Here is a 16,083-nt window from a genome sequence, read left to right on the forward strand (position 1 = left end):
GCCAGAGCCTCGCGTGCTAGATAAACAGGAGTTGCCACTGGTAGAGGTGGTGGACAATTGTGGTTGAGAAATTACAAATTGCTGGTGAATCTTTGAATCCCAAGAATATTTTGTAGTATCGTGTAGTGTTGCTAGGTATGTTGCTAGGTATAGCCCTATTTGGCTGCGGATAATTAATGTTGGGATACCAAAAAGCGAAACAGGCACAACAAAAAAATTAATGTTGTTTCATATATATGAACTTTAATCGAAACTCAGAGCAATATATTTTTTTACATACATATTTATTTGGGTATGCGTGGTCGAGCTTGTTTTTCCCTTAGCCCGGGGCCTAGCGAGTGGTCGGTGTCACGATATCGGTTAATAAATCAACCCAGTCTAATATATAGATATTTTATAATATAATTTTGCTCACTATGTATGCTTCTGTAATTTATTCTGCAATCCGTAAATAATTTAGGCTGATTAATTGTTAAATTTGTAGACTAATAAATAAAATAAATAAATATTCATTTTTAAACAGTCTTGAATATTACCATAAGACGCTGCATGGATTTGCGTGGAAAAATCTTCGTTGCATGTATTCTTATGGAGCAATCCATTTTTGGCGACAGCAGCACCGCGGCGGGGACTTGAGCTGCAGTGGTGATCAAATGGTCAAAAAAGTGAAGCGCTGCTGCCGCTACATGTCGCGCCGCTTAGTGTGGCCTTAGATATAACTGCACATATATAAATAAAGCCAAGCAGCAGAAAAATTAGCAGTACTGTACAACAGCAGTATGGCTCTACAGGTTCATGGCGGAACTAGGAACAGGGGGCCGCCTGAAATCAGCTGATCGGTACTTTTTTTTTATAATTTGATACTTCAACGCGCAGTTCTATTTTTACATGATTCCATCTTTTACAAAAACAAAATCCTTGGAACTTTTATTTATTTTGGTGTGTATTTCACCGTGTGGCACTTTTTTTGGTTCCGTCATCTACAAATTCAATTTAGCGCGGCACTTGTCGCAATTTTTTCAACACTAAAAAACGGTCAAAACATCATAAGTGCCGCCCTAATACCTGAAACAACAACGGAATTCACAATAAACGCGTCAAGTCACAATGGATTGAATACAAGTAAATTGTTCATACCTCTATCTCTCTCACACCTTTATTAAATGAAAGCAAAATAATGGAAAATAGGCAAAAAATTATTGGAATAAATTAGAATTTAGTTGATTTAAGTATTGAGCAGTATTCAATTGCAGTATTGAGTGATTGATATAATGGATAACTTGCTAGGTGATGGCAGTCTAGATGGGAAAGTGTACCGGCAGCATAGTGAATTAAGTATTTGTTGCAAAAAAATGCAAGAAACTTCAGCGGCAAATCTATCCAACTGCGCCAATGGTAGCTGTGTCGGTGAAGGAGCATCAACAAATCTACGGGCACGAAAAAATGGTTTCAAGGCTAATGCGGCAGAAACTGCAGTACTTGCTAACGGTTGCCCGAAGGTAAATACAAGTAAAGTAGATACAAAAGTAGGCAAATTTAAACCATTTTGAGTGTTTTCCATATGCAAATATTTATTTGTGGGATTGCGCTAGAAGTTTCACTGAAGAAGGTAACTTGCCATATATTTAAGTCAAGTACTTGCGTGGTTTGATTCGGGGAGTACGTGTACACGCCCATGTGCCATACAATTTGGTTAAAGCGGCGCAACCACACAGGAGGGTAAATGAGGGCATTCAAAGCTTTCGATTTTCTTTTTGGCTAGATTGGAAAAGTAACGAGGAATTTTCATGCGTGCTGGAATAATGACTAAACATTCAGGCATGAATGTTAATGAATACAGAATAAAATGCTAACTGGCACATTTTTTTATTAATTTATAAGTGATTGAATACTAATAAGAATTTCTGCGAATTAAAAACTTCGTCACGTGTGATAATTTGCATATCTCATTTTCACGTTTTCCTTTGTCTTTTCCGCATTGGAAGTGATACAATTTCAATTGTATTTACATTTGAAATTCTGTGATAACATTGGAATTAAGCACCAACAAATTATAATGTACCGGCTTTTAAAATCATTCGATATTTTCTTTTGCTTTGATAGAAGATGAGAGACTAGATATATGCATTCAGTACCGGTACAATGGGTGCATGGGCGCCCTGAGGGTTAATTGAAATGAAGTGAGGGTTTGTTTTGCTTTGAATGTTAAGTACCTATGGTCTGGTCATGCTTCTACTTGAAATGCGACAAGGAGATGATGTATGTTAATCTTCTTTTTAGAGATTTACCGGTATCGCATATTAAAGATCTGATTGCTAGCATACTTACCAGCACTCAAGATGCTCGTCTGACGTCCACTTAGTCGACTTCAATAAGTTTTACACAAAAATTGGTATAAAGAATCAATACGCGCACCCAGATAAATAGCGAGATGAGCTAACTCAAATATTTGACATTTCCATCCTTATCGAACTGTATACTCAATTACTAATACCTCCCCTAACAGGCACGACAGGACTATGTAAAAAAATATAAATTGTATTTGTGAATATGGAGGCGGCAGACAGTTTTTTGATTTTCTGAACATTGCGATTTTTTGAGTTGATCGCTTAGTTCCGACCAAATGAAAAATCATCGGAAAAACATTTCCCGAAGGTAAAGGGTTGCTATCGTCAGATTCAATTTGTACGCTACAAGCACCTTCCGGTACCTGCCCGATTACCTCGGCAACGATGGTGTTTTTGTTGTTGTAGCGGTACTCCGCCGCATCCGATAGCTGCGATTACTTGCAAATTACCCAAAGAAACTTGTTGGTTCAACAGGATAAGGGTAATAAAGGCATTGGTTCCACTTTGCAATTGAATAAATGGTTGGTGTCATGTAAGGATACGCTACAAGCTGGACATATATTGGGTATGTCGGGGTTGATTCTGGATGAGTAAGAGTTTAACCTATTACCGTATTCAGATCAAAGTTAAGCTAAGGTTGCTTTCCTCAACTGTTAGTTCAGGATGTTTGTGTTTAAGAACAAGGTAATCGCGCTATTGTTGACATATTTATCCGACGACTTTTTGTGGATGTCTCTGAGGCCCTTCTGTGCTCGTTTTCCTCATACGGCTCACTTCTTGATTGCCGTATATCTTTATAGTGCTAACAGAGATAACTTTTTAAGTTCCTGGTAAGCTGGGCTCTTTCAAAAATGTCTGTTGGGATGTCCAGTTTTCTGGGCATTCAGCAGAAACTGTTTGTTCGGCATTTAATTTCTTTTTTTAATCAGGAGTATTCTCGCCTAACTGTGCGATGACTTTCTGGAGACATTGGAAGACATCAAGAGCTAAAACTTCGGGTCAGGAATTCCAGTCGCCTTTTAAATGCATTCCGGGTCAAGAAGTAAAGGTTTTCAAGAGGAGAGAGTTACAAGTTTTACCTATACTGAATATGTAAATAAAAAAAACCCTGTGACTTTCTCACTCCTCAATTCTCCACTGTTTCTACGTAGCGTTACTATATTTAAAAACAAATTTTTGTTATCAGCACCCTGATATTATTGATGATAAGCTAGTTTGTTGAGTCAGAAGTTTTTGATGGAGTGACTCACTCAAGGGGTTGATAAGCACAATACAAAGCTTTATAGCTTCAAAGCTTCCGCAACCCAATTGTCAACCTCACCCACGCGAGGGGAATCCAGTTACAAATATGAATGTATCTATCAAAAAATTTATTTCTTTGTCTATTATTATGCAGTGTGATTGATAAAATCCGAGTGCACTTGCACCTAAAAGTAACACGTAGTCTGTATAAGGTAAAACATCATGAGTTTGTTAAAAAAAATCATGTAAACATCTTATGTCAATTGGATACCATTGAACCGCATTAATTTGTGCAATTATTAAAGGGCTGCTAAAAATATGTGGCCAGAAGCAATAACATCCTAAGATTTATAACTTTACATACAACTTACGTTGTTAATGCTTATGATCACCACAGATGTGTTGTTATGGTCGCATATTTTGAAAACTTGGTTCCCTTAAGTTATGTATTTCACTGAATTTGGAGATGCGATAACTTAAGAAATCATCTCCGTAAGCACTATGGAGAAATGCGACACTCAGCCGTATGAAGAAAAGGAACATGAAAAAGTCCTCAGAGATATCCACATAAAGGCGTCGGAGAACTATGCCAACGATTGCACCGTGAACCCCGATTTTAAAGACAAATACATGAAATCGCAATTGAGGAAAGCAACATCCCTAGGGAGACGCGCGTCACTCTAGATCAACTTCGATCAGTATACTGTAAAAGATTAAACTCCTACTAATACAGAATCAACCTTGACGTGCTCAATTTACGTCCCGTTTCTAACGTGTCCCCACATGACACCAACCATCTTTTGAAATGCAATGTGGGACCAACGTCTCTTAACACTCTTATCTCTTAGTTGCAAGTCTTCTCGGACTCTCGTTAGAGTAGATAGATAGATAATTAATTGAGGATCGCACTGCGACCATTGGTCTATAGTGCCTTCAGCTGCTTCACAACACCTCATCCAAGCCGACATCTCTGATGAACCCTAGCAGTTCACCTGGCTTGAGGGATTTGATGTGAGAATGCTCTGGCCATGGTGAGCCCATAAACTTAGCTCTACGTCTTGAGATTGCATCACACTCCAGGAGGATATGGATGGATCACAAAATCGGCATGTGTTGTTCGATATTTTACACAGCTTTTACATGTGGCTATATAGCTGTTAAGATTCTTAGTTATCTTTCGAGAGGCCCCGTTAGAGTATATTGTTGACAATTTGTGAGTGCTAGCACTTATTGTATGTGGCAAAGCACTGCTACAACAACAACAACGTGCGGTGACCCGTCAATTGAACCCCAGCGGGTTAGGGGATCGGAATATACCCGCGGTAGGTATGCCTGTCGTAAGAGGCGACTAAAATACCAGATTTAAGGGGCTGTGTAGCGCAACCTTTCAGGTTGCCAGCGCAATATATAGCTTCTCCAAACCCAATTGTCAACCTCACCTATCCGCGGCTAATCCTGCTTCACTAACAGACTAGGCTCTGGCGTCCCCAAGCTCCTCATTGAACTTGGAGGTAGGGAGGGAGGGAATGGCCTGAAGGTTTAATGTGGCCACATAAATCGTTCCCGAGATGGTCGGGCTAGCACCTTAATGGTGCTATGGTACCGGAGCGTACCGGATTTGTATCCGGCAAAGGACCATCACATCGATAACACTCCCCAAAGCCTTCGGGGAGCAACCTTATCGCTACAACAACAACAACAACAATAACAACAACAACAACAACAACAACAACCCGTTAATTGAACTAAGCATGTAAAAAAATCAAAGCTGTTGATGTTAAACATGAGTTCATACTAAAGTACACTTCTCTAGTATAATACACGGATTTTTAAATAAGAGGCAAATGTTTGTTTCGACTGTGCCAATCATGAATTTCTAATTCTCACACTTGATTTACTTGGTTTTCCGAAACATTTACTTGTATGGGTGGCCAGATATCTAGTCAACTCCCCGGGAGTTGTTGTTGTTGTTGGTCCTTTTTCTGACGCAGTTCCGGTACGCTCCGATAGCAAGCACCATTAAGGTACTAGCTCGACCATCGCGATTTGGTATAACCACATGAAACCTTCTAGCCATACCGCCCTCCCACCCCATAGATCCATAAGGAACTTGCGGTCGCCAGAACCTCGGCTGTTAAAGCAACAGGATTCGACATGGGTAGGTGAGGTTGAAAATTGGGTTGGAGAAGCTATATATTGCGCTGGCAACCCCTTGAAAGAGTTGCGCTACACAACGCCTTAAATCAATTTGGTATTTTAGTCGCCTTTTACGATGAACTACCTAATCATGTTAAAAATTGTGAAAACTTAAACACCTTCAAAAAAAGTTTATTGGAATACTGCAAAACCCTTCCAATAAGATAAAATATTTTGTATCTGTATTTCATGTTACTGATCCTTTAGCGTACACGGCAATCCAAATAGACACAGAGGAACCTTATGCATCAGGTCAAATACATATATCGCTCGCAATCAAATTAGGAAAGAATTTCTGAAAATATCGTCCCAGACAAACAGTTAGAGTGTTCATGTGAATCACGTATATTCCTACAACAATGATATATTATTATTAATTAAGTTTACATAAAAGCTGGTACAGGGAGGATTGGAAACACGTCCTTTCCAACCGTCCGATAAGAGTGGCTCATTCTGCTGAGCTGCTAGCTTTTGGGTTGACCGGAATCAAATGCATTACGACAGCATAAATAATAAAACTGTGCAATCATACGTCGTGGAGTAGGGCAGGATTGAGAACACGTCCTTCCAACCTCCCAATGATATGACTCCAAGACTCGCCCGTTGGGACCACCAGTTCCCGTGCTGATCGGAATCTCATGCATTCCGACACCCCAAACGCTAGAAATCCTATTATTATTAAAATGTATTTATAATTTGTAATAATCTAAGTTTTAGGCTTAAAACGCCGTAATAATAAATAAATAATAATAATAATATCTGCCGCATACCTACCGAGGGTATATTCTAAGCCCCCTAGCCCGCTTTAATAACTAGAAGCAATTTAGTATAACACTCTGTGCGAAATTGGTACAACAGTTAATTTATCTTTGTTAGATCCGAAGGTGTACCATTGTCAGCAAGAAATTGGGCCTCATTATCTTCCCGTTATAACTATCATCATATTTTTTTGCCAAAACAATAATATGACAACCGCACACAGGTTGAGGTGCTATTTATTTTGCTCTCAAAGTTCCAATAGCCTCTTCTCGTTTACACGGAATAACTTTCTATGTTCCCCAGCAAACATCAATAAAACAGTTAGGGTTCTTCACATACAAGAAAAGGGCCGACGTCTCAACGTACTCGAAAACATGCAAATCTACAAACAGAAAACATTCGACGGTAGAATAATAAACGAACAGATAAACACCATTTCTGACACAATATTCGAGCCTTTAAAACTTGTTTACAGGAAACAACTTAATCACACAGGTACAACAGACAAACGCACAACAACAAATAAACACAAAACAATTAACACACCAAAACAAAAAACCGACAAAGAAGGTCAAACGACTAAAATCACAGATTTCTACCTACCCCAGTCAGCCACACAAATCGATTAGTAAACCACCCTCGGTTCTGAACGAACAACAGCACATACACATAACTAAATATACACAAGCATGAATTTGACAATACCTGCTCATATACCTACGAACTATAAATACAGGACAAATGACAACAACAGATCAGAACGAAAATCGACACTGATGATGGCACAACGCCGAAACCGGCTTGTCTCAAAACCAAATTTGACAAGGGATGACGGAAAATCGTTCCAATATACATCATTTATCCACCCTGTCGGAAAATCAACCAAACAAGATAAGTCAACTTTCTAATCTTTATTAATTTGAAATATGTATAAGTTTATCTCGTCTATGTTATCATTCCTCAAATTACCTTCGAAAGTTATTGGCTTCCTTTTAACGCAGTTACGACTTCCGTCAGATACATTAGGCGAAGTATAGGATTTTGAAAATAATAAAAGCAGGTCTTTATTTAGTTATATACACTTTCTTCTGGAATAGCGACTGGTGCATAATCCTTATATTCGTTATTGATGCTAATGAATTTCTGCAGTCCTTAGCCGACCTGTCTTGGTAAAGAACTTTCAAAGTAGTTAAACCTTTGCTCTATGCCCTTAATACGTGCTATAGTTTTGTCAACAAAGTGGGCAAAATTATACCACCGGTTTTTTCTCCTTTCAGATCTGCATCACTAATGGCACATGCAAATCGTCGTCAAATGGAAAAATATGCCACAGTCCAGAACTGCTTACACCTGCGCAAAAACTTTCCAAAATAGCTGCAGAGCACACGAAAAAGACATCGTTCGAAGAAGTGCCGCTTCATACTGCGTGCCTTACATATTTGGGCTTCTATTTGCTGATGATACTCGGCTACATCAATCAGTTGCTCTTTGTGCCGAAAGTAGCGAAAGAAGAAAATCGTGATGGTTATGTAACACTCTATGATGCGTTTGAGAGTTTTTATTCACGTTACGTTTACAGACGTGTACGTGATTGTTGGAATCGCCCAATATGCAGTGTACCTGGTGCAGAGGTAACGCTCAAAGATCGTGTAACAATCGATTATGGCTGGAGTTTTCAATTCACTGGCACCGAGACACGTTGTCTTAATTTGGGTTCATACAATTATTTGGGTTTCGCTGATTCCAAAGGCCCTTGCGCTGAGCAAGCGGAAAAAATAGCACGCGAAATGGGCTTGGCAATGACTTCAACACGGGTCGAGTTTGGTACAACCCAGTTGCATTTGGATTTGGAACGTTTAACAGCACGCTATTTAGGTGTTGAAGATGCTATTGTTTTTGGTATGGGATTTGCAACGAATTCACTCAATTTGCCATCTCTCATTTCGCCGGGTTGTTTGGTGCTGAGCGATGAAAAAAATCATGCATCCATTATATTGGGTCTACGTTTGTCCGGTGCTACCACAAAGGTATTCAAACATAATAATATGCGTGATTTGGAACGGTTGCTACGTTATAATATTGTTTATGGAAATTCCAAAGCTGGCGGTAAACCATGGAAAAAGATAATGATTTTGGTTGAGGGTGTTTTCAGCATGGAGGGTTCCATTGTACGTTTGCCTGAGATTATCGCATTGAAGAAAAAGTACAAAGCATACTTGTATTTAGATGAGGCACATAGTATTGGCGCTATGGGTCCCAATGGTGGAGGTGTTGTGGATTACTTTGGTGTGGATCCTCAAGATGTGGATATATTGATGGGTACCTTTACAAAGAGTTTCGGTAGTGCTGGTGGTTACATAGCTGGATCGAAGGTAAGCACTTAATATAGTGATAGAGGAGGGTGGGTTAAAGGAAGAGACAGAACAGACTGGGCGGGAGAGTAAAGTAAAATTTATATGAAGGAGAAATATTAAAAAGTGAAAAGAGAAAAATGAAGGAGAGCAAATCTACACAGATGATTAGAATAATTGAAAGAGAGAATAACGACCGAAATAATAGGAGGAAATGAAAGAGAACGCTCTGCTTTGATAGATCGATATGGATAATTGAAAGGTTTAAAAGAGAGAGAAGAGCGGCAAGTGAACAACAACAAGACATAGAAAAGATATAGATGAAAAGTAAAACCTAAAGATGGAGGGAAAAAAGAGGGAAACGAAAGAGAATGAGAGTAAATACTTAAGAAAGGAGGGTTGAACGACAGCAAGAAGTGAAAAGAGAGATGAATTTGTTAAAGAAGAGAGGGGAAATGGGGAGAGTGAGAGGGCTAGATTTCAAAAGATTCGGAAAAGGTTAAAGAAAAAAGCGAGATAAAGGGTGGGAGAGTTAGCATAGACCGCAATAAGGCAGAAAATTTAGAGGTCAGAACGGGAAAAAATTAGGGCAGGTAGAGGGAAGATTTATAATCGATAATCTACAACAAAAACTTCCAAAATAGCATATGAAACGGAAGAAAGATGACAATAGGGTAAAGGGAGATATGTGAAAAGACACGAGTGTAAGTAAGGCTGAGCAAGCAAGAGAGAGATATAAGTAAGAGCCAAAGAAGAGACTGATCCCACCGGATGAAGGGAAACAAATCGCGGTAAAGCACGACTGTCAACCCTGCGACTCGTTTGGGATATTGGAAGATAAGGGAAGTGAGTGGGCCATAGTTCTATAGGTGGATGCCATTTCGGGATGTCGCCATAAAGGTGGGCCAGGGGTGACTCTAGAACGCTTTTGTACGATATGGGTATCAAATGAAAGGTTTTAATGATTATTTAAAAGGAAGTGGGCCTTAGTTCTATAGGTGGACGCCTTTTCGAGATATCGCCATAAAGGTTGACCAGGGGTGACTCTAGAATGTGTTTGTACGATATGGGTATCAAATGAAAGGCGTTAATGATTATTTAAAAGGGAGTGGGCCTTAGTTCTATAGGTGGACGCCTTTTCGAGATATCGCCATAAAGGTGGACCAGAGGTGACTCTAGAATGCGTATGTACTATATCGGTATCAAATGAAAGGTGTTAATGATTATTTATAGGTGGACGCCTCTTCGAGATATCGCCATAAAGGTGGACCAGGGGTGACTCTAGAATGCGTTTGCACGATATGGGTATCAAATGAAAGGTGTTAATGAGTATTTTAAAAGGGAGTAGGCCTTAGTTCTATAGGTGGACACCTTTTCGAGATATCGCCATAAAGGTGGACCAGGGTTAACTCTAGAATGCGTTTGTACGTTATGGGTATCAAATGAAAGGCGTTAATGATTATTTAAAAGGGAGTGGGCCTTAGTTCTATAGGTGGACGCCTTTTCGAGATATCGCCATAAAGCTGGAGCAGGGGTGACTCTATAATGTGTTTGTACGATATGGGTATCAAATTAAAGGTATTAATGAAGGTTTTGAAAGGGAGTGGCCCTTAGTTGTATATGTGAAGGCGGTAATAAACCAATCCAATCACCATGTTTCATCCCTTTTTTCGTATTTGGTATAGAATTATGGAATTTCTTTTATTTTTCTAAATTTTCGATGGGCGTGGTCATGGTCGGATTTCGCCCATTTTTATACCAAGATAAAGTGAGTTCAGATAAGTACGAGAACTAAGTTTAGTAAAGATATATAGATTTTTGCTCAAGCTATCGTGTTAACGGCCGAGCGGAAGGTCAGCCGGTCGACTGTGTATAAAAACTGGGCGTGGCTTTAGCCGATTTCGCCCATTTTCAGAGAAAACTGTTATCGTCATAGAAGCTTTGCCCTTACCAAATTTCACAAGGATTGGTAAATTTTTGTTCGACTTATGGCATTAAAAGTATTCTACACAAATTAAATGAAAAAGGGCGGAGCCACGTCCATTTTGAAAATTTCTTTTGTTTTTGTATTTTGTTGCACCATGTCATTACTGGATTTCAATGTTGACATAATTTACTTATATACTGTAAATATATTGAATTTTTTTTTTAAATTTGACTTTTAAAAATTTTTTTTTAAAAAGTGGGCGTGTTCTTCGTCCGATTTTGCTAATTTTTATTAAGCACACATATAGTAATAGGAGTAATGTTCCTGCCAAATTTCATCATTATATCTTTAACGACTGCCAAATTACAAATTGCAAAACTTTGAAATTACCTTCTTTTAAAAGTGGGCGGTGCCACGCCCTTTGTCAAAAATTTTACTAATTTTCGATTCTGCGTCATAAGTTCAACACACCTACCAAGTTCCATCGCTTTGTTCGACTTCGGTAATGAATTATCGTCCTTTTTCGATTTTTCGAAATTTTCGATATCGAAAAAGTGGGCGTGTTTATAGTCCGATATCGTTCATTTTAAAGAGCGATCTGAGATGAGTGCCCAGGAACTGACATACCAAATTTCATCAAGCTACCTCAACATTTACTCAAGTTATCGTATTAACGGACAGACGGACGGAGGGACGGACGGAAATGGCTCAATCAAATTTTTTTTCGATACTGATGATTTTGATATATGCAAGTTTATATCTATCTCGATTCCTTTATACCTGTACAACCAACCGTTATCCAATCAAAGTTAATATACTCTGTGTGCAAAGCACGTTGAGTATAAAAAGAGGAAGAAGATAGAGTAAACGAGAGAGCGGAGGAAATTTAGAAATAGAGAAAACGATTCGATGGCGGTGGGAGGCAGGAAATAGAAGATAGGAACTGTGAGTGGTTGTTGTTATTGTAACGATAAGGTTAATCCCCGAAGGCTTTGGGGAGTGTTATCGATGGGGTGGTCCTTTGCCGGATACAGATCCGGTACGCTCCGGTAAGATATCACCATTAAGGTGCTAGCCCGACCATCTCGGCAATGATTTATATGGCCACATTAAACCTTCAGGCCCTCCCTCCCTTTCCACCCCCAAGTTCCATGAGGAACCCGCTGGGGAATTGTGAGTGGTCACACCTATGGCTTGATTACAATTTTTGGATGGCATTAAATGGGGCGAAGCACTGTTAACACAACAACAGCAGAAGAAAGGAAGTATGGAGCATTTGGCACTGCAAGGGAGACGTATTGAGCCTTCCTCAAGGCTGTTTGCTTTGTTAGACGACGGGAAATGGAATAGTTTGACAAAGCAAGAAACGAGAATATAAAATAGGGAGAGCAAATAAGGGAAACTGATTGAAGTGGAGATGTAGCGTTAGATAGCGAAAGAAAATTGAAGGCAGTGAAATAAATAATTGCACACTTCATAATGATTTTTTTATTTTTGTAGAAACTAATCGACTTTTTGCGCACAAACAGTCACGCACATTGCTATGCAAGTAGCATGTCACCGCCAATTGCACAACAGATCTACACATCGATGAGCATGATAATGGGTTTGGACGGCACATATATAGGGCGTAAGAAGATCGATCAGCTAGCGCGCAATACACGCTACTTCCGACGTCGTTTGGCACAAATGGGTGTTATCACGTATGGCCACGAAGATTCACCAGTCGTGCCCATGTTGGTGTACCTGTTTTCTAAAATTGGGTGAGTTGCTAAACTACTATATCTTTCCTTCCAAACAAGGTACTTACTGCGATTTTCATTGCAGCGCTGTTGTACGAACGTTAACAACGCGACATATCGCCGTTGTAGGTGTTGGATTTCCAGCGACACCCATTATGGAGGGACGTATACGCTATTGCCTCTCCGCTGCACATACCAAAGAACAATTAGATTATGCACTTGAAGTTATCGATGAAATAAGTGATACAGTTGGCCTAAAATACTCTCGTAAACCTCGCGAACCTAATCCAATAGAGTACTGAAAATTAAAACCATTCTTCCTTAGTACGTACATACATCTGCATATATGAGTGTACAACTAAAGGCACTCGCAAGCAAATGGAAAGAAAATATACTATAGAATATTGTGGTAGCAATGTAAAGCGAAACGTGAAGGAATTGCAAAGACGTGGTTGTAAATATGCATATATAAAATGTGGCGTATAATCAGCAAACATTTTCGGTCTCGGCTGGCATTTTCGAAGTCCGTTCTAACTGCAAAGAAATATGATCCCCGGAATCATTGTGTTTTAAGATTGCAATGTATTTCGTGAAGCAGAAACAGAAGAGTTCAGGGAGGAAAAGCGGTTATGATCTTCATGTTTTGCTAGGGCATCAGTTTTTGGGTTGACAGTTCTTTGCCTTTGGTGACTGTTGTTGTTGTTGTAGCGATAAGAACACTCCCGAAAGCCTTGGCTGTTATCGACGTTGATGGCCCTTTGCCGGATCCGGTACGTTCCGGTAACGAGCACCATTAAGGTACTAGCCCCACCATCTCAGAAACGATTTGGTATGACCACATGCAATGAAATGCCACTTTATTTTCATGTTAGTCATATTAGAGTCGAATTTGAAAATACTAATTGTATGCTAACAGATAACCCCTATTCCGTACATCGACTAAAAAGGGAAGGATTCCTCTTTGGAGTTGTAAGAGTAGGGCAATAGTAGTTTATAACATATAATAAATCCATTTGGGTTCAACAAAAGTTGGATACGGGTACTCGAAGTCTTTCCGAGGCGAACAAGCACTTTATAAATATGAACAAAAAATGTGAAACTTTGTTTCAAAGTATTTTTGTTCATTTATACCCAATAATGTCAAGGTCCATAGTTTTATTTAAATATCAGAAGCTCACTTTTCTCACATATTCAGGACTGTTGTTGATGTAGCGATAAGGACACTCCCCGAAGGCCTTGGGGAGTGTTATCCATGTTGATGGTCCGTTGCTGGATGTAGATCCGGTACGTTCCGGTAACAAGCACCATAAAGGTACTAACCCCACCAAATCGAGAACGATTTGGTATGACCACATGACACCTTCTAGGCCATACCGCTCTCACACCCCCTAGATCCATCAAGACTTCGGGGTCGCCAGAGCCTAGGCTGCTAATGAAACAGTATTGGCTACGGGTAGGTGAGGTTGACAATTGGGTTGGAGAAACTATATATTGCACTGGCAACTCCTTGAGAGGGTTGGGCTACACATAATGTGGATCGAACGGAAATTGTTTGATGGGATTAATAAAAAATGTATGACTCATATATGACTTGATTACTTTTCACAGGGATTCTAGGGGTTGATAAGCGCAATACGAAGCTTTAAAACTTCAGAGCTTCCGCAACTCGATTACCAACCACACCTACGCGAGGGGAATCCTGTTACAAATATGAATGTATTATACACATAGCAGGCGAGGCTTCGGCGACCCCAAGCTGCGCATGGAACTAGGGAGTGGTGAGCGGTATGACCTAGAAGTTTAATGTGGTGATATTAATCGTTACCGAGATGGTCGGGCTAGTACCTTTATGGTGCTTGTTACCGAAAGGTGCCAGATCTACATCGATAACACCCCAAAACCTTCGGTGAGTGTCTATATCATTAATACAACAACAACATTACTTCTCACAAGGCGAACAATAATTTAATGATATAAAATTTTGGTTATAAGTAACTTTCTTCAATATCTCCTCATGCCAAAGCTCATAGCTATCCTTTTTTTGTATATATTTAGGCGACAAAGGGGCTTTTTACATGCTGAGCCGACAGGAATAGGTAACTTGCAGTGCATTGGATATATAAATGCGCTTATAATGAGCGCAAATAGTCTGATTCATAAATGAGTCATTAAAGAGTATTAAGTTTATGGCTCATATATGAGTATATTTGTTTGTTAGATGACTATAATAACGTTGAAACATAGTTTTTCAAACTAATAAATAACATATAAGGCGAACAATAATTGTTAAATTAAAAAAAAAATACCACAAAATATGAAATTTTGTTCCTAAGTAACTTTGTTCAATATACTAATTTTAAGGTTCATAACTATAGCTCAGATTTCTGCACATATTTATTGCTCATATGGAACTTCTAAATACTGATCGGGCGGAAATTGTTTGCTGGGTATATCTCTTTTTTTGTAAATGTGCTTATAATGAACGTAAACTGGTTTGAGTCATAAGAGAGTTAATACCGAGTGATAATCTTATGACTCATATCTGACTCTGAATGCTCGCTAGTATAGTATATGCAGTGCCTTTAAACAGCTCCCTACATATATATTGTACGCACGCATCTACTTGCTCTTCTCTCTTTGAATTTTACTTAAAAGTTCATTTTAAAAAAATGAATAAAATTAGCAACACCAACTAAGCACTAAAGTATGTTTGATATAAATAGAAAGTAAGTTTACATATCTGAATCCATACCGTAAGCACAATTATAAGCGCTTTTGTTTGTATGCACTGCCAGCTGATGATCAACAGTCAGTGGCGGCTAATAGTAGGTACATTTATATCGTTGGACGAGTGTGTGTTTATGGTAGATGAATTCTGATAATCAACAAAAATTGTTATTTTTATAATAAACTTTGTAATATTAGCATTCATTTAAATATTTATGTATCAATAAATAAATGTAAACGCATACAGATTGTTGTCCATTGTACTCTGCTGTTGCTGTCAATAATAAGAATTCTACAATATATACAAATAGTTACATTAAACAAATAATTACTATTTATATAAATAATGCTAGAATGACAAGTTTTATTATTGTCATTTTCATTTCGCAAGTATTTCATTTTTTTGGTTTTTTAGTAGCTACTACTGTAATATGGAATCATAATATTCCAATGTATTTAATATGTATTTGTATTTTTAGTTGTAATTTATTTTGAGCTATAAAATTATGAAATAAAATCATACAATTTTCCTTTTATTAATTAATAAATACCTACTAATGAACAATGTGCCTAAAAATGTATTCTTTTATATAGATTGGGGAGTGATTTACTAGGTTCAGAAAACGTTGTGTCAGTATACTAAAGCTATCTTTCAAAAGTCTATATCTATGGATTAGAGAAAGGTCGCCTTTTACTAAATAAGTAGCTTTACAATTATATTCTTGACATAAACAGAACGTGCACAAAAGTCTTGATAAGTAAGCCCTATTCAAGTCCACAATTTGCGCTAG

At 38.6% G+C, this 16,083-nt stretch overlaps 1 protein-coding gene across 1 annotated transcript; it reads left to right on the forward strand.

The window, feature by feature from the left end:
- Nucleotides 1-1,176: 1,176 nt before the first annotated feature.
- lace (serine palmitoyltransferase long chain base subunit) lies at nucleotides 1,177-15,620 on the forward strand. The gene is made up of 4 exons (XM_067767053.1): nucleotides 1,177-1,499; nucleotides 7,823-8,917; nucleotides 12,324-12,586; nucleotides 12,651-15,620. The coding sequence occupies exons 1-4, from the start codon at nucleotides 1,272-1,274 to the stop codon at nucleotides 12,865-12,867; spliced, it is 1,803 nt and encodes a 600-aa protein (XP_067623154.1). The 5' UTR covers nucleotides 1,177-1,271; the 3' UTR covers nucleotides 12,868-15,620.
- The last annotated feature ends 463 nt before the right edge of the window (nucleotides 15,621-16,083 follow it).

The sequence above is a fragment of the Eurosta solidaginis genome, chromosome 2, assembly GCF_040869045.1.
Source record: "Eurosta solidaginis isolate ZX-2024a chromosome 2, ASM4086904v1, whole genome shotgun sequence".
Classification (NCBI taxonomy): domain Eukaryota; kingdom Metazoa; phylum Arthropoda; class Insecta; order Diptera; family Tephritidae; genus Eurosta; species Eurosta solidaginis.